Source organism: Hippoglossus stenolepis, chromosome 7, assembly GCF_022539355.2.
Source record: "Hippoglossus stenolepis isolate QCI-W04-F060 chromosome 7, HSTE1.2, whole genome shotgun sequence".
NCBI lineage: Eukaryota > Metazoa > Chordata > Actinopteri > Pleuronectiformes > Pleuronectidae > Hippoglossus > Hippoglossus stenolepis.
The window spans coordinates 22,083,592-22,102,478 of record NC_061489.1 but is presented as its reverse complement, the minus strand read 5'-3'; the positions used below and the strand labels follow the sequence as shown (position 1 = coordinate 22,102,478).

The following is an 18,887-nucleotide window of genomic DNA, read 5'->3' as shown; positions in this document are numbered from 1 at the left end:
CTTCTCCGGCTGCTGAGGAGCGGTAGCAGGAAATGATGTGTCTGCGGGGGGGTGTTATGACCAAGACATTATTATTGACCAAGACATTAAACACAAGAATTGTCAGAGCGGTCATTTTGAACATTATCTTTTGCCACCTGCTGTAGCTTTTATTTTATTTTGCTGCTGTTCCCCCCCCCCACACACAACAACTGAGTCATGTGACCTGATCAATATCCAATAAGGTTTTGTGATCCTTGCACGGACCATAATCCCATAGGAGGACCATATTGCATGGCTGATAACAGCAAGCTATAAAAACAGCCAAATCTCTCAAATGCCTGCTTTGATTTGTCCCCTGAGTGTTCATCAACCCTTTGAAAAGCCTCTGTCTGCAGATACAACTGCAGTAAGATTAGCCCTGTTGGATGAAGCCCCTGGGGACTGATCACACTCTCCAGGCTACGCTCTCTGTGTTTATGTGTAGGAAGTGTTTTTACTTGAATTAGCAGCGATGGGAAATGTCCATAATATTTCTTCCCTGCTGCTAAATTTGTATAGATAGCAGTGGTTGTGCAATGGAGTTGAACCTGCAGCACAGACATTAGCATTTATAACATTAACGCTGCTATAGCTCGTCCTGCACCTATCATAGCACATTTGCAACCGCCCTCGATATTTCACCTGAGGCGAAGCTACGCACTGAACTAATATCATCAGCTCAGCTTCAGGGCAGTCGAGTGGAATCATCTTCGTGACCGTTTGTGTTCGGGCTGCAAATAATTATTTTCATTATCAGTTCATCTACTTAACATTTTGTCAATGAGTCATTCAACTGATTCACTTAATAAATCTTAGAAAATAGTACAAATAAGAAACCCCCCCCAAAAAAGAAATTAAAATTCATGTTGTGCGTGAACCATTTTCTACCATTTATTTTTTAACAATTAAGGTCTTATCTAAATGTAGTAAATGAAAGTGGAAGATTAACACAAATATATCGTGCCGCAGTTGTTAAAATAATCCTTTAAATTAAAATGAAATTAGTTTCTATTTCATTAAAGATTATGATTTTTGTTGTAATTTTTAGCAAATGGCTGTGTTGTACTAGTTTGAATATAAAACTGTTTTAAAGAATTGAATCCAGAGGTCACTTCATTTCTTTAGCCCATATTTGCTTCACCAGACAATCTGTAAAACCTTTAGTGGCACATTCCTCTTATCCTTGTATCCTTAGTTTGGTCAGGGAGAGAAACATTGCTCTTCAAGGACGGACACAATAATAAATGTATATACACACGACAGACAGAAATAACCGTTATACAATTATGGAGAAACTGAATGCCAGTAAACAAAGTGCAGTCATATAAGAATCTGTGATGAAATCCATTGATTGATTGTTTATGAACACAGAATAATCCTCCGGACCTTTGCTGATTATGTTCTTTTGTTTGTTTAAGAATTTGATTTGGATGCGGAGGGCTGGTCACACAACAGATCCATCGGAGTCGATCAATATGCCATTCCCTTTCCACACACAGCGTGAAATACCACCGTAAAGCTACATAATCATATATGTATGCGGCAACACTCAATATGTATTTTTTCCATGTCGTCAAACACCTCACACCAGCAGATGAGTCAGACCATAGGAGAGAGAAAAGCATTCGAGCAGATATCAAGGGCTGATATTAAGGGATGCATGAGGCTACGTTGTCTTTACCGCGGCGCTACAAGCTGCACAATTGAAGGGAGTGTAATGGCATTGAGCTGCGAGGTCAGAGGCCAGATCTCTTGATTAAGTGAGGAGAGAGAAAACCAACGAGGAGGCAGAGAGGGGAAGACAAAGAGAGAGACGCGGGGGGACGACCATCATACGCACAGAAAAAACATAGCACACGAGAATGAGATTCAAAACAGGAAGTTGTTGATCCATTTTGGCTCAGAGGAAGGGATGGAGACATGTCCCGCGGATATTTGTGCAAGATTTCCTGCCAAGTACATGGGAACGCTGCTGGGGCACCACGGAGATCCATGGGTATGTCAGAGCTGCATGTGTTCCTCTTAGCGAACGTCATGAATTAAGTATATGTCCTTTACAAATACAAAGTCTCATTTGTGCGTTTGTGCGTCTGTTCTTTTGGACATAGAACACGTCCTGCCCGGTGGTCTCTCACTGCAGAGCTGGAGACAGTGTGTGCAGAATGATGCTCAATGCACAAAATGCAATGACATGAGAACAATTTCTTAAAGCTCGTGCAAAATGTCACAACATGTTTGATGCGGACGTGTTGTCATATTCATTAGCATGTGCTCGCAGTGACTCATTGCTGAAAATCATCCTCTTAGCAAAGTACTTGGTCTAAGCTGATGCACTTATGGCAATGGGAAGAATGATGTTTCCATTATGCTGCCTTAATACTGTTTGTTGTTTGAAGTTTTGCTACAGGCATTTATGGAGAATAACTCTTCCCTCCTTGTTACATGTCTTCCTTTTATTATTATTATTATTATTGTTGTTGTTATTATATATTTGCGCTGCTGTCTTCTGTCGTTTAGTTTCAGGCTGTGTGGTATATTTAGTTTCATGAAAGTGTTTGGATGATAAAGGCCAGAGTGAGGTGTGTGGGTGGAGGGGTAAAGGGGTTTGCCAACCACCTTTCACAGTCTCTGTGGTTGAGTCATAGTACTGATGAAACACCCCCAGACTCAGACCTGATGTAGGCTGCCCAGACGTGGAGGGGCTGGGGGTGGGGGGGTGGGGGGGTTGGGGGTGGCGAGTGCAAGGAGCGAATCCACAAGGGCTCTCACAGGCCCACACAATGTGTTAATGGCTGCTGCTGATGCATTTTAATCAGTGCGCGCAATTTATCTCGCTAAGGCTTTTTTTTGGTTCAAAGTCAAAGACGGAAGAGATTCACTTGAGGTTCTGCCTACCCTTTTAAAAATGATCTGCAGACGCGAGGATGAAAAGGTGCCCAGGCTCGGTCAGTGGAAGTATGAGAGATCGGTGACGGGAAAATTCAGCGCAGTCCTGCTGGTTATGCAAGTTTCTGATGAAGTCATTAAAGGGAAGAGAAGATTAAGGAAAGGGATTAAAGGCGCTGCCTGTCTCGACTCTTATCCTTTATATACCTGTTACTGGCAGCAGTCAGGCGTGATTGAGGGAGCAGTTCTCAAAACACCTGCTGCTCCCAGGTCCAAGGCTTTGTTGGCGAGCGTGTGCACAAGCTGCTGGCTGTGCCCACGAGCAAGAGCCTGCGTCCTTCGCAGCTTCAGGGTTGCTGTTGTGGGCTAATCTCTCTGTGGGGGCACAAGGCAGAAGAAAGAAAATCCCTGTTGGCATCACTGACAGTAGCTTTGCTTGACAGGGAAAGGAAATGTCAAACCTGGATCGTGCTTTGTGTCGTGTCGTGTGTTGTCGTCTCCAGTACCACGGGGGGGCTTGTTATTAACTAATCAATAATATACCTGCACACCTACATGCATATAAAGAACATGAATGCTCGCAGGACATTGATTCTGGTCCCTGATGCAGATATCGATGTTCAGTTTGAATGTAGCCGGTGTAGTTTGGTGAACTGCATGTTACATTTATTGTTGGTGTAGTAGAGGATGTGTGACACAGTGCATCATGCTGTGTGTGTTATACATCATCAGTCTAAGTGGTGATCAGGGTGCAGATGGTGAAAGACGTGTTTTCATTATCTAAAAATGTTGCTAGTTACCATGAGTAATGAGTGTGGGGTTGTCCTGTTCCTGCCAAAGTGGAATATTAATACGTTCTGGGTATTTAAAACAACAGTGATGTTTATCAGCTGCATGTCATGTTACAGATAATGGAGTGGAGGAATCCAAGAAGTTTGCAGGTGACAGTCGATGATTTATATCAGTTATTGTCTATTATACACTGAATATCATTGACACAAGACATTTCTAATGCTTTGTAGACTTTGTTGAGGCCGATTCTTGAGAGGCGGGTGAACCAATATAAAATGAGGACTTTTTTGGAGAGGGATACTTTATCTTTGGTTGTTAAAGTTACAGTGAAACAGTAGTAAGAGCACTTTTATTTTCCTTTTATGTGATGTATGATGTGCCGAGTAAATTTGGATTATACAGCCTACCCCCCCCTGGTGCTGTATATTGCTCTGCTAACACTGAACCTCCAGCTAATGGTCTATAGTGCAGGTTTATATGATGGACTGAGTTAACTCATCATCCCAAATGACATTTGATTGGATAAAGCGACGTCTACGGCCCGGGTTCATGAGAAGTCATTAAATATTATTCCAACATTTTCCAGGTGGATAAATAAGAAGCACTATAATATAAATAAATGAGAAATGAGTTTACAAGAGGACTAAATTATTACCAATAAGATTTGGAAAATATCTTTTTTTCGATTTCACCATTTCTATTAACACTTTCCTTCACAGTTTAATGGAGATAGTGTTTCTCCTGCAACACAAAATATATTTTTAATGCATTTTATTGTCACTCTTTGACCACAAGGCAATATTTATTATTATTATTAAAAAAAAGCAGTTCAATGTTCCACATCTTTTATAAAACACATCTGTAAAACATCCTTTGGGCAATTCGCACCTATTTCGACTATTCACCCTTGTTAATGTCCTGAATGTCGTAGACACAGTGAGAGGACACAGACTTCTCTCTGGAGATCACTCTGACCTGCTTAAGTGTGGCTATAAGCACAATAACGTCACCTCCACATCAATATAAAGGGGCATTAATGTTTATGTTGAATGAGTCTAGTGGGAGCGGAGAGTGGGTGTCATTTTAATTCAGAAAAATACGCTGCAATAAAACTGTTAACACGTAGCAGCCTGCTCTGTAATGCAGTGACAAATTGGTGGATTTTTCTTTTTCCCTTGTCACTTTGTGACGTAACTGACGACGCTCGGTTCCCCCTGTTTTAAGCCCTCGCATGTTGTTGCCATTGTGTTTTTTTATCCTTGCACATTTAATTACCAAGTTTTGTTACCTTTTCACAAGCTCCTTCCTGTCTCCAAAGTTGAGGATGTTTAATAGCTATTAAACATCGGATTAACTCTCTTCTCTGAAGAGGCTTTTCCTGCGGGATAATCACGATCCGTCTGTTTGATGCTGCCGTTTTGACTCTTTCCCAAAGCAAGGGTTATCAGACACAGTAAAAAAAAGAGCCGCTGACTCAATCTACCAAGTTTATCTCTAATTAACACGGATTAATTGAGCTTTGACTTCGCTCTGCAAGCCAAGCAGAAGGGCAATTTGTGCATAGAAGCCTATTATTGCCCCAAGGCTGATGATCCTCTCTGTTAAGTGCTCTCAGTCCCAAAACCCTTGATCATGTGGTTATGATCATGTTGCTTTTACACTGTGTGTGTTAATGAATTATGCAGTTTGCCACATTCATTCCAATTCATGAAAACTTGTGAAAATAGAAAAAATACCTACAAGGGTTTTTTAGTTGATTTTTGTTTTCTCCGTGTGTGTGTTTAAAAACCATCAAGGTTACTGCTGCTGTTTTTCTTTTGTTATTCTTCCTTTGGAAATACGACTCTCGTCTCCACTTAATTATTTGCATTTGGAAAAATTGATGTGGGCTGACTTGTTTATTCGTATCCAGGTCACATCCTGAGGAAGCGTTGTGTTGCATGAGCAGTCAGATTGACAGTGGTTTATTAAAGGAGTACAGTGTCATTTTGCATGTTGGCGGGCTCACCTTAAAGCCTCGCTGCCCTTTTCAAAGATCCACTCAATAATGGATAAGGCAAAGAGTGTCGCAGTCTCTTCCCCCTCATTATGATCCCATTGGATTACACACCAATGCTATGTTGAAAAAAAGTGGGTTAATTGCAGTCTGACTATGAACTAACCTGCAAGTTAATAACATCTTTCCTTCAGGGTAGCATCATTATAAGATATAAGCCTCATCAAAAAAAAATTATGATTTAATAACTTTCCCTTACAATGACCCTTGTGAGGACGTACTATTTTTTTTTTTTTAGTTAGTCAAACTCTGTGCATGTCCGCAGAAAGCAAAACTCTTTACCAAAGAAACTTTAATTACCCAGCGGCAAAAACAGTGTTCCTGTGAAGTGCATACATTAACGGTGCAGTTTACAGAAACAGCACTTTGAATATGCATATGTCAAAGTAGTGACATGGTTTTATGTCTTTCTTAAATGGATTGGAGGAATGCAGTGAGTGTGCAGGGACCCATTGACGTGAGGGCAGCCATGTCAGATGCTAATGTACAAAAGAGCTTGCTGCACCCAGTATGTAACACTTTCTCCCACTGCATGATTACACATAATGCTGCTTTTATCGTTGCTTCTTTCGCTCGCACAGCTCTGCTCCTTCCGTGGCTCTGCTCCAGCTCGGAGTTAATTCTCCTCTTTCTCCCTGCCTTTCACGGTGGTTCTGCCTCCGGAGCCATCTTCCAAGTCAAAATATCAAAAATTTGACGCTTCGATTATGCTTGAGGGGTGTTGATAATTGCCAAGCAAAGTAAGCAACTGTCTCCCAACCAATCCACCATAAAGGCAGCGGGGGCATTTTGTCTTTCTGTGTGAAGAGGAATCACATTATGTTCGATGATCAGTGCCTGGGGGCCACATCAAAGTCTGAAAACCTTTCCAGAGGAGATAGAGGCAGGCCAATTTCACGAGTGGATTTTTATTGGTTGATTGCACAGAGGCCAAGTTGTTATCTAAATCCTCAAACTACTTGGGCAAAATAAGAAGTGCCTTGTGAGCATTCAGGGTGCGCAAACTTCCCCCCGAGATTAAAGCCAAACCAAAATGTTTACAACCAATAGTTTGCCAGGATTATGGCTTAAGAGACGAAGTGCAAACAGGATGTGGTGGTTACATAGTCAAGCGGTGACTTTACACTACAGTGTCACAGTTACTGCTGAAAACTCCTATCATGCCAACTTTGATTTTCATGTTCTCACTTGAACCGATGGCTCATATAATCCTCTAATGGATGAAAAGGTTTCATGCTCTTGTAGCCGGCATTCAAACACAAATTCAAAACAGGATTTTAAAAAAGTATTTGAGGAGTAGTAATACTGTATGTACAACTACACTGAGTCAGATCCAAAATCCTGCATCGCCAAGATTGTGTTGCCGTCTAACAGGCTGACCTCTATACAGGGAGGTCTCCGATTGAGTGATTTAATTAATCATTTTGCATAATTATATTCCCCTTCAAATGGGAGCTGTGGGGATAATTAGTTTGCAAATAATTTGAAATCAAACATGAGTAGTGGGTGTCCACTCTCCCCAGCAGGGGGAGAGATGCTGATGAGCAAACTGACCCATGATTGCCTGATTCAATTTGCACCAATTACAAAATAAGAGTTTCTGGCTGCTGTAAGTCAGAGGAGCTTACAGGAGAGCATATGCTCAGGGCTGTATGTGCTGCATCTTAACTCGTCATCGATTGGCCGAATTCAAAGGTATTGTTTTTATTTTGCAACTACACTTAAAATGCTGAAGAAGCATAACAAACTAAATTTGAGACCATCGAGGTGGATTTTACCATAAAAGAGGATTAATGAATAAATTCATATGAATGTCAAGCTCATTCTAAAAATCCCCTTGTTCTCTGAATTAAACAAGTTAAATGTCCAGACGGCAGGAGCTTTCAGTTTATCATTTTTCATGGACTGCATTCATCAAAAAACTGAATCTGAAGATATTAAAGACCTTTTCAGGATGATCTTCATTAAAACAATATTCAACAATGACTAGTGCAGTGGTCGCTCTAAACCTGTCTTTTGGCTTTTGCCTGTGGCAATGTTAATTAGTCTTAGTCTCTGAAACTGTAAAAAGTGACCTGCAGTAGTTACAACACGGCGAGTGAAGACCTGCTGCAGGACTCAATCCACAGAACCCTAAAGCTGCACAAGGAGCCTGTTTATAAAAGTTTATTAATATTGTTTTACTACAAGATATGCGAGCCACAGACAGAGATTTCTGGAATTATTAGCTGCAGAAGGAGAGATGGTTTTTACTGCATCGTTTCCTCTCTGCCCTTCAGACCTCACTTGGTCTGTGTGGAAACTCGGAAATTAATGAGCAGGAGTCTACACAACAGTGCGACACAAAAGAGTAGCACAGAACATAGTTCATAGGTGATAGAATACAACATATGGAAAGGGTACACAGAGACTTCAAAAAAGGTTTGAACCTAATGAAAGAATCAAAGTGCGAGAAAGACACAGACAGAAATTCAGCGATGACCGAGGGAAGATATCACCCGACTGCAGCCCGGGGAGTGATTGCAATCTTCCATATACAGTTCCTCCACTCTCACCTCTAGATCTGTGCCAGATAAAACCTTTTCATTCACCTGGACGCGTGTGTCAAGAGCACAGCGGTCAAAGCTACATCAGTTACTTTCCATTCACACAAAAACACTGAGGAAGAGTTGAGGAAGACACGAATCATGATGAACGGCACATGCAGGATTGTGTTTGGTCAAAACTTCCCTACTCGCCCGTCTACTATTTGGCCCGAGGCTGTAAAAGAGTGGCATCATGGGATGGAAGATCCCCATGTTTGTGATTTAAAATGAGTTTATCATGGAAATAGAGAATTGTATCCCTTTTTGAAAAATGGGGCTACGTTAAATACGTTCTCATATACTGTATGTGTCATAGAGAACATAATTTCAGGAAATGTATATCACGTAAGTCTGAGCTTCATATCGGGGGCCACTTGTGTACGGACGCTCACGGTGATGGCGTCGCGCAGGTGACCTCAGCACCCCTGCGAAATGGCTGCTCGCTGATTTATGCTGAGTCAGATGCCATTAGCTGTTATCATCCCCCTCTCAGGATCCAACCCCGCACTAATGTGGGTCAGGGGCCACATTATAGAAACACCTTCACTGTGCCGACTTATTTCACTGTGCATTGCAGGATTTCCGCCGTCACCGGACTGTTAATGAATGTCACTGCCAATGTACAGAATATTGAGATAAAATGGAAATGTTGAGGAAAAATGTGAGGGAAACAAAGTAGAGGCTATTTTTGACCCAGACATCCTAACATTTGACTGAGTAGATGATTATTAAGTACCAGTACAAAAAGTCTTATAAGATCCCACTTAAGTAAAGCAGCAGAAGTATTATGTACCTGAAGTATTATCATATTTTAGATTACTGGATTGTTACTGATGCATCATTTAAGTATTCAAACAACATTTAAATAATTAATGGTGGAGAAAACTTGATAAAATATTGATCTGATATTTTAGACTTTTCGAGGCTTTTTGCTTTTAATGCGAAATATTGAACAATTCTACCTTTTTAAAAATCAATTATTTAAGCAATGCTTTGAAAAAAGTTAGAATGCAGAATCCTTTGCAGTGTAATTGTTGACCAGTGTTTGGGAACATTTGCTTTCATTTTAACAGTTTTATCTCGTTTTATAACCTGTAACAGGAAATGAAAACAGAGGCAAAACATTGTACTAGGGGAAGTACTTGAGTAAAAGTACTTAGTTGCCTTCCTATCTTGTAGCAGGATGTCTTTTGGGGAAGATATTGGTTGTTTTTGCCTCAACTACGTGTTTGGTGTAATCACACTGGATAAATTGTGCGTCTCTAAAAAAAAGCCAGTGCCCTTTGATGCTGAAGAACAACTGATAACAAGCCCACCACTATATCAGATTTTATCAGACAGTGCTCTTACCTTGGTGTCATTTTGTTAACATAGTACCAGTTGTCCATATTAATCACAGATGTTTTCAGAAAACGCAGGCTGCAACGCTAAAACCATTTGCTGGGGGAGAGATTTTTCTTTCAAGGCCAGAAAACCAAGGTGAAATTTCAATGTGTTTCTCTTTCCCTCTGTAACTATTGAATAATACATTTCACAAAATTTACCATCCTGTATTTTGACTGGAAAGCAGCACACATTCAGGAGTGAGGTCCACACATACACACAGAGAAAATCCGTCTTACATGAGCAGTTCGCTGGGATTTTTGTTTGTAGATGTGGCCCCAGGTCATCAGCCTAATTCTGTGCAGTGTTTGCTGCTGAACAACACACTTCAACGTCTGCTGCTGATTATGTACTTTATTATGATCCTGCCCAGGTCAGATCCCAGACTCACCCTTACTCTGATTACACAATGTTCATTATACTGATTAGACACCCCTTTGTTAACCATTGGTTCATATGCTGCTGCAATACATGTAGACAGTGTGTGCGTGTGTGTGTGTGTGTGTTTGTGTGTAGTTGTTATGTGTGAAGAACCTGCAGAAACACGCATAGACATAGATTTAGATGGATGTTTGTGTGCATTCTGTGACAATCACATTAGCCACGTTTTATTTAACATTCCTATTGCATTAAAGAAAGTAATTTGTCTACTTAGTATATTGACTGTTGTACAAGTAGTGTTCGTATTTTGCCAATAAAGTTGCCAATTCACTTGTTTTTTTCCATCCACATCAGAGGCAATGTTTCTATAACCTGGTAATTCTAAATATAAACACAAAACCACGTAATAAACTACACAAATTGAAAAGAAAATATCCAATTTAGGAGTAGATCAGTATCGTGATACTGACAAAGCGTTCTGTGTCAATTGATAATATGAGAGTCAGACCCTGCAGAGTAATAAAAAGAATCATCTCAATCATTTTTCCCATAATGCTTCACAACATACTCTAATAACGAATTATTGATGGATGCAGGAGTACAGGTGTGTGCAAATGTTGAGCAGGATGGGAAAGGCTAGTGCTTTTAAAGCGGATAGTGAGGATTTAACTTTAGCTTTATTTAGAATAAAATGAATTAGAAAGCTGTTGAGCACTTAAACAAGCCTGTGGCAATGTTTTACAAGTCTGCAGCAAAGGAAATCCAACCATATGGTGCCCATTAACTGAGGCAATACAGCTTTATAGCAAACTGGTGAAAAGGGAAAGTAAAAACACAGACAGAGGGAAATAGACCTTAATCAGTAACCGGGGGATTATTACAAATATTTACATTATTTCTTTTTTAAGTCAGCGACACAAAATACTGGAGAAAATCATCTGAAATGTGGATATAAATAAATGTAAATATTCAGTGACTTGTTCGAAGCACTGCTGCTGGTTCAGATCAACATGGTGGCAGTACTAGAGCAAATTTATGCAAAACAAATGCTTTCAATATTGTGTTGTACTTTTTGAATAAAATACCTGTGATTCAATTTTATATTTCTATTCCCATTTCAATAGACTTCTCAGGGTTACATAATCTTTCTCTTTTAATGGGTCTGCTCTCAAATTATCTTTGCTCTTTGCACCATAATCTGTGAGCATATTAAGAGCCTGGAGAGAAATTTTGATTATTCCTCTTACCGTTTAAATTTAGCACAGCCCATGACACATCAAATGAGGCAAGGATGGTCTGCAATCTTTGCAACCTGTCACCCAGTCTGTTTGTGGCAAACAGTGCATTCAGTTCGTATATCTGCTCATCTCCATGTGCTTATGTGATATATATGAGTAAGCCTACGGATGAAAGACCAGCGTTCATATATAGATGTAAGACCGACCAGGTTGAAGAGGCTCCATGAAAGTATATGCATGAGTCATATGTTCAAAATGCCAGATATCTCTCTCATCTTGTTTATGCTCAAATGTTGGCTGAGAACACAAAAAGGAACTTTTCACATGTATAGTTCATTTGCTTTGCTCTGAATCAGTAAATACGTTTAGAAACATTGAGCTTTTTCTGGCTGGTAACTGAGAAAACCATTCACATTTAACTGGTGCTCGTGCAGAGGGTGCAAAGGAGTTATTTAATTAAAAAACTGGGAGATGATCTTCGGGGTCCAGCAGTTCAGGTTGTTTGTACTTTAACAGGGAGCTCGATGTTTGAATGAGACAAGAATGAGACATTTGTATGGAGTGAGATCCATCTGATCTTTTGTCATGTATTTGTAAAGTCTCATTTTTCTCCCCAGCAGATCGAGCCCTGCTCTGTCATTCGCAATAGTAACTTATGAACACCCCCCCAAGGTCCATCCTAACTGTTTCACTTACCTCCTTCTTCTTTCTCTTTGTTCTGTCTTTCTCCTGCAGAACCGTGACAAAATGGTCGACTGTATGAGCAAAGTCATGCTGCACACGGTCGTCTCATGCTGGCAACCATTCCTGGGGCTGGCCCTTGTGGCTGTCTTTGTGGGCTCTACCCTGGGATGTCCCTCACGCTGCGAGTGTTCTGCGCAGACCAAGGCAGTTGTCTGTCACCGCAAGCGCATGCCCACCATCCCGGACGGCGTGCCAACAGAGACCAGAATCCTGGACCTGAGCAAGAACAAGCTGACGATGATCAATCCTGATGACTTTGTGAACTTTCCTGGGCTCGAGGAACTTGATCTCAGTGGAAATATCATCAGTTATGTTGAGCCTGGAGCTTTCAACGCCCTGTTTACCATGCACTCGCTCAGTCTCAAGAGCAATCGTATCAAGCTCATTCCCCTGGGAGTCTTTTCAGGTTTATCTAATCTTACCCGGCTGGATATAAGTGACAACAAGATTGTCATCCTCCTGGATTATATGTTTCAGGACTTGCACAATCTAAGGTTTTTGGAAGTGGGCGACAACGATCTGGTTTACATTTCTCACCGTGCATTCAGTGGACTTTTGAGCCTAGAGATTCTAACCTTAGAAAGATGCAACCTCACAGTTATTCCCACTGAGGCCCTCTCCCACCTGCACAATCTTGTCGGCCTCCATCTACGTTACCTTGGCATCCACACTTTGCATCCTTACTCATTCAAAAAGCTGTTCAGGCTGCGGCATTTAGAAATTGATAATTGGCCTTCGCTAGACCATGTGCCAGCCAATACCCTGCATGGCCTCAACCTGACAAAGCTGTTTATAACCAATACCAACTTGTCCTCCTTTCCTTACCAAGCCCTGAAGCATTTGCCCTACCTGACACACCTCAACCTGTCCTACAACCGCATCAGGCACATTGAAGGAGGGATGCTCATGGAGCTTGTTCGCCTGCGAGAGCTTCACCTGGTTAGTGCTCAGTTGACCACCATCGAGCCGTATGCCTTCCAGGGTCTACGGGGGCTAAAAGTCCTCAATGTCTCTCACAACCGACTGGATACACTGGAGAAGGGCGTTTTTCAGTCCCCTGAGGCTCTGGAGGTTCTTCTGATTGACAACAACCCATTGGTATGCGACTGTCGTCTCATGTGGATCCTACAGAAAAGGCACTCCATCTTCTTTGGGGATTCACAACCGGAGTGTAGTACACCTGAAGGTATCCGAGGAAGACCTTTTAAGGAGTTTAAGGAGACTCTTCTGTCTTATTACGTGACATGCACCAAGCCAAAAATTCGTGAGAATAAAACACAAACCATCACTGTGGATGAGGGCCAGCGGGCGATGTTACGCTGCAGTGCTGAGGGGACACCACGACCCACTGTGTCCTGGCTGTCCCCTCGGCGACGTGTCCTGACAAGTAGGAGCCATGGTCGAGTGACCGTCCACAACAACGGTACACTGGAGATCAAGTCAGCAGAAGTACAAGACGGCGGAGTGTACCTTTGCCTTGCATCAAACACTGCCGGGAATGACACCCTGATGACTTCATTGGCAGTGAAAAGCCTGGGATCACTGTACGCTAACAGGACCCAGTACTACACAGATCCCAGCAACACCACTGCCAATGGGACGACCGGTGTGACCCTCGGTTTGGACCTAAAGACTATTCTAGTGTCTACAGCAATGGGTTGTTTTACGTTCCTGGGAGTGGTCTTGTTTTGTTTCCTGCTCCTTTTTGTTTGGAGCAGAGGAAAAGGAAAACATAAAAACAACATAGATGTTGAATATGTGCCTCGGTCAAAGTCTAATGGCACCAATGTTGACTCGGCAGAAGGACAAGCTGGTCCTCGTCGTTTTAATATGAAAATGATGTGACTTCTTTTGTACATTCGAGATTCTGGATTGTGGAAATGCCCAAAGTACAGTGTATTTTTTTGCGAATAGGACTACTGAACTTCCCAATACTGCAGGGAGAGTGAAAAGGTCTGGGGCTTCATCAAGAGGAACAGTATCTTAAATCGGTGGATCTTGACAAAATGCTTGGATACTGTGTTTCATAAACTGAAATGTGTAGGTGGACTTCCTCTTAAACAACTGACAGCGGACAACCTCACACGGACGAGGAGTGAAAACTGTTGGCGCCAAGAGGACCTTAAGGTAGTAGGTGTCATTTATCAGCTTTTTGAAATTTATATACCCAAAAAGAAACCTTCAGTTTTGGGTTGGATCAACAGACTGCTGAACCATGTACAGTACAAATTTGTATCTGAGCTATTAACCTACTTTGTTTAGTCTTGCTCCATGCTTACTCACTGGACAAATCAATGAAACTGACCATTTCCTATGTTCAATACTTTGCATATGTGTACCTAATGCTTCATTTTGTACATGTATGTACAAATTCATTCAAAAGAACTATTCATAGCAATATTCATGGGCCGCATTAGCCAAAACTGATATAACCCCACGTGAACATTCTTCAGACTTTTGAAGTTTCCATGGATTCAGGAAGGGCTTTTATGGGTGAATATCTGTCCCTGCTAACCCAACCAACTCCTAGATATTAATACATATATATTATTTATCAATGACAATAGGAGAAAAAAAATATTTATGAGAAATGTTGAGTATTTTTCAAAAAATCCGTCCTCAAACACCGTCCAGGATCGAACGTAACAGCAGGATGAGCATAAAGATGACCCAGTATTGGTCAAAGTACCGACACGAACCACCTTTCGTCCTATTTTGTCTCTTTTTATTCCTTTAACTGTACCTTTACTGGTTGGCAAACTACATGTGTCAATTTTACTACAGTGACATTTGCATCATTTTCCCCAGTAGGAAATTTGGACTTTGTTGTGGTAGTTTCTCATTTTGTTGTTGAATCATTTAGATTGTGAAAACTTCAAAAGTAAAAAGTAAAAAAATGTATGTGAAATAAATGAAGATGTATTTGTACCAATGAGTCGGGCATAAATGTTGTTACATAATGAAATCTGTTTTCCTTCGGCCTCACAGATCGTATCGTCGTCGACATATTCTTAAGAGAAGGACGTCTTTGCTGTTACATTTCATTTCAGTTGCCATGAATAGATGAGGCCTAGGTGTCATAGGCCTATTCAAATGTTATCGTGATTAAATTGTTCAAATATATTGGTTATTACAGACCAATCGATATTTATTGAGTATCTATGTCTTCAGTTGACCACATTTTCCATTGTTTGACTACAGACCTAATCCTGCCTCTATTCCCTGGCTGAGTAGAAAGCTCCTGTTATCAGACTCATCACTTTGCTTCTTTCTTTCTTTCTAACCGGTGCAGGGCAGAGCTTATCAGCTGTTTACTTCACAGAGATGTATTGAATGTGTAGATTCTGTTAAGTTGCTGTTCGGCTGAGAGTCTAAATATCTGTTTTACCTTGTGCTGAAGCAGACGTACTTATAGATTGTTTGCTCTGGGCCAAAAGAAAATTATTTTTAATTGCTGTCATTTTGACGGATACAGACTCCAGGTAAACGTCCAACAGACCACTGCACCATTATCTGTTTTACACACACACACACACACACACACACACACACACACACACACACACACACACACAGACAGACAGACAGTCGGGTAACTCTAACCCTTCAGAGGACATTACATTGACCCACATTGATTTCCTGGACACGTACTCTAACCTTGCATAACCCTCACACTAACCTGAACCTAGCCTTAAGATGTGTCGTCTTCACCTTAAGATTTAATGATTTACTTTAAGGGAGCTTGCTTTTTGTCCCCAAAAGGAAGACAAGTCCCCATAATGTGACTGTGTGTAACAGATTTATGTCCCTACAACAGAAGAATATCATTCATCTTCTAAAATTGACCAGGTTCAGCGGGATCTGTAAAGATTAGATCTGGATTAAACTGTTTTTGGGGAATATATTAAGAGATTTTAATGAGGTGCAGCAACTAACATTCTGAAATGTGTTCATCAGACTAACGAGGTAGTGGTGGCAGATTTACTTTACGTTTTTTTGTAGTAACAGTTTAGTAATGATAATATAGCTACATCATTACCATGCTGTGATCCAAAGATAGTGTTATACATGAAGAAATACTTCCTAAGGGCCGGTAGTGAGACTATACTTCTGCTGACATTAACCACTGGATGTACTTGTGTGACAAATCAGAAATTATTGGTTTCTATTTTTTCCACAGCATCTTTCTCCGGTGCTGTCCCTCATTTGCTCCGTCTCATTAGCAGCCACAGTGGATGTTTGGTTTCTGAGCCTGTGCTCCCCTGGGCTGCCTCAGAAATCAGAGCACCAAGTGGTACAGCTCCTCCAAAAATACAAAAGAAACAAGGTTAACTTTGTAGGCCAGTGCTGCCCACGACCAGAGTGCTCATTTAGTCAAATCACAGGAAAGATGTAGGACCTGCGAGCAGGATTTTACATTCCTGTACAAATGAAGCCTCCAAAGTTGAAGCTCCTGTCTCTCTACTTGTTTAATGAGGTCTGCCTGTGTGTATTCATATACATGGGGTCCATATATTGTCTGTCCTAAATAACAAAGAACTGTTCTGCCCAATGTGTTTGTTTCCTTCTTAAGAGACACAGATGTCAGCCTTTCATTTTGTTTGGATAGAAAAGAATCATAAGATTGTCGTCCACCTACACGTACTCTGTGTTTATATGCACACTTACCTATAATTTCCAGAAATTGTTTTGTCACTAAGATGCTTCTACAGTCACCCAGATGTGTTTCATGGAACCGGACAGCTGGAGTCGACCTGGATATCAAGGTATGTGCAAAACTTGAAATCTGATGTGCAGAATAATTATTTCATTACAATAAGATCTCTTTATACCATTTCACTGCATTTTGATTGGACCACTGCAGCTGAATTGCATCTGAAAAGCTCTCTGTGGCTGTTTGTCGCCCTCAGTTATTTACTGATCTGACTACTTTTATTTTCAGGATAATTAGTGAGGATCCTTTTAAAAAGCAGATGGGAGTCGCTCTTCTCTCATCTCTTCTATTAAATCAGATGAGTTCTTGGCTCCGACTGTGACAGGAAACATTTCAAACTGACACACACACACACACACACGACCATAACATAAAAGAAAGTTACAGGATTCATTAGTGTTTTAATGTAGATCTGGAGAAGACTAAAAACAATCTGCTACACTGAAGGTTCCCAAGAGTCGAGAGGCCTCCGTAATGTAGAACAGGTGAGACTTTACAGCTGGCGGCGCATCAGTGAGCTTCACCGGTTCTGTGTGTTGATGAGAGAAACTTCACTTTGTCTTGTTCATGTGATGTCAGAATAAATACGTATAAAGATCAACAGCCATGTATTTAATGAGGTAATTACCTCAGACAAGGAGGTTCAGTTTTCACCTTTGTCTGATTGTTGGTTTTCTTTGTAAGCAGGATTCAACACAAACAACGGAAAGGATTTTCACACAACATGGTGGAAGGGTGAGTTATGGGTCAGGGAGGAACCCATTCAATCTCTGTCTTGGTTTCTTTAACATTGAAAAATTACGTTTTTTGACATTTTAACCGTTTTCCCAGGGAATTCATGAATATTAAGGGAGCTAATATCTATGAATGTGTAAAATTTGGTGCAGCTTGATTGAATCGAAGTCATTCCAGTTATCTCTTTCTCCATCATGGCAGCACAAATCAGGACTTTAACAGAGATGGACTAGGATTCATTCTCTGGAAAAGTCATGGACCTGCAATATCAGAAATTTCATGCCAATCCATCCTGTAATTGTTTGTCCAACTAACACAGTAATATACCTAGTTAGGATAAAAACATAACAACTGCAGACGCAGGACAAGTAGGAGTGTTGTGAATACTTCAGAGAAGCACCATCTACTGCAGTGCATCACGTGAACAGAGTGCACTCCTACACACTCGCGCACACACCTACACATGCACCAACTTTTCCACTACCAAGTCACATAAATATGATAGATTGGGTATAAATGAATAAATAAGCTCCCACAAAATAACCCGTCAGCAAAGGATAAGGAGACTCTATGCTTATCTCTAAATAGACGTATCTGTAAAATTACTCCCAGGAATAGGAAAAGAATCCGTATTTGTTCACAGAAATCCCTGTAGCTTTGAAATTACGCACCACGTTTTTGATAGATTTCCAAGCCCCAGAGGCCGCGGAGCCCATGCAACACATCAAAGATCAGATAGACCTGCAACTCAAGTGAGGAATAAAGAGAGGCTGGAGAACGGGAGGCTGGAGCTGGCTGGAGCTGAAGTATGGGGCAGATGTTAGCCGGCAGGTTTTGGCTGCGTGCGCTTTCATTAGGTTTAGCTTTCATACTCTCCCCGGTGACAGGCCAGGCTGCCAAATGAGCCCCCATGTGAGCCGACTCCAGTTCCAAGCCGACGTCCAAAAAGCTGTGGCTGGCTGCAGAGGAGGAAGAGACCCGCGTGTGCTGCTATGCATCTTCTACACACGTTTCGACAGTCACTTACATGAAATGACCACATGCTTCTGTGGAGAGTGGACACGCAATGCTTAGATTCTTTAGCATGTTTTTAAAGTGCATGCACATACTGTAGGCTCTGCTTCCCGTCATTGATCTGTGGTCACAAGACAAAGGTGGATTTATGGGACTGGAAAAAGACGCATTCCTTTCATTTGAAATATGAACCTCTCCCACGTTGCATGACGGCAGTGAAAAAACGTCTGCAGGATAATGGAGGGGAAAACATTATGAGCAACAAAAACCCCTTCAACATTCACACTGGATGTTCGACTGTATAAGCCAACAGTCGATATTTCTTTGTTAGCGTGTTG

At 41.2% G+C, this 18,887-nt stretch overlaps 1 protein-coding gene across 2 annotated transcripts in view; it reads left to right on the top strand.

Moving 5' to 3' along the window:
- Positions 1 to 15,014, top strand: part of lingo2 (leucine rich repeat and Ig domain containing 2) — a 190,660-nt gene extending 175,646 nt beyond the window's left edge. For both annotated transcript variants that reach the window (XM_035160529.2, XM_035160530.2), the window contains exon 5: positions 12,078 to 15,014. In XM_035160529.2, the coding sequence (XP_035016420.1) occupies positions 12,090 to 13,931 (1,842 nt within the window). In that variant the 5' untranslated portion in view covers positions 12,078 to 12,089 and the 3' untranslated portion in view covers positions 13,932 to 15,014. The remainder of the gene's footprint in view (positions 1 to 12,077) is intronic.
- Positions 15,015 to 18,887: the final 3,873 nt, after the last annotated feature.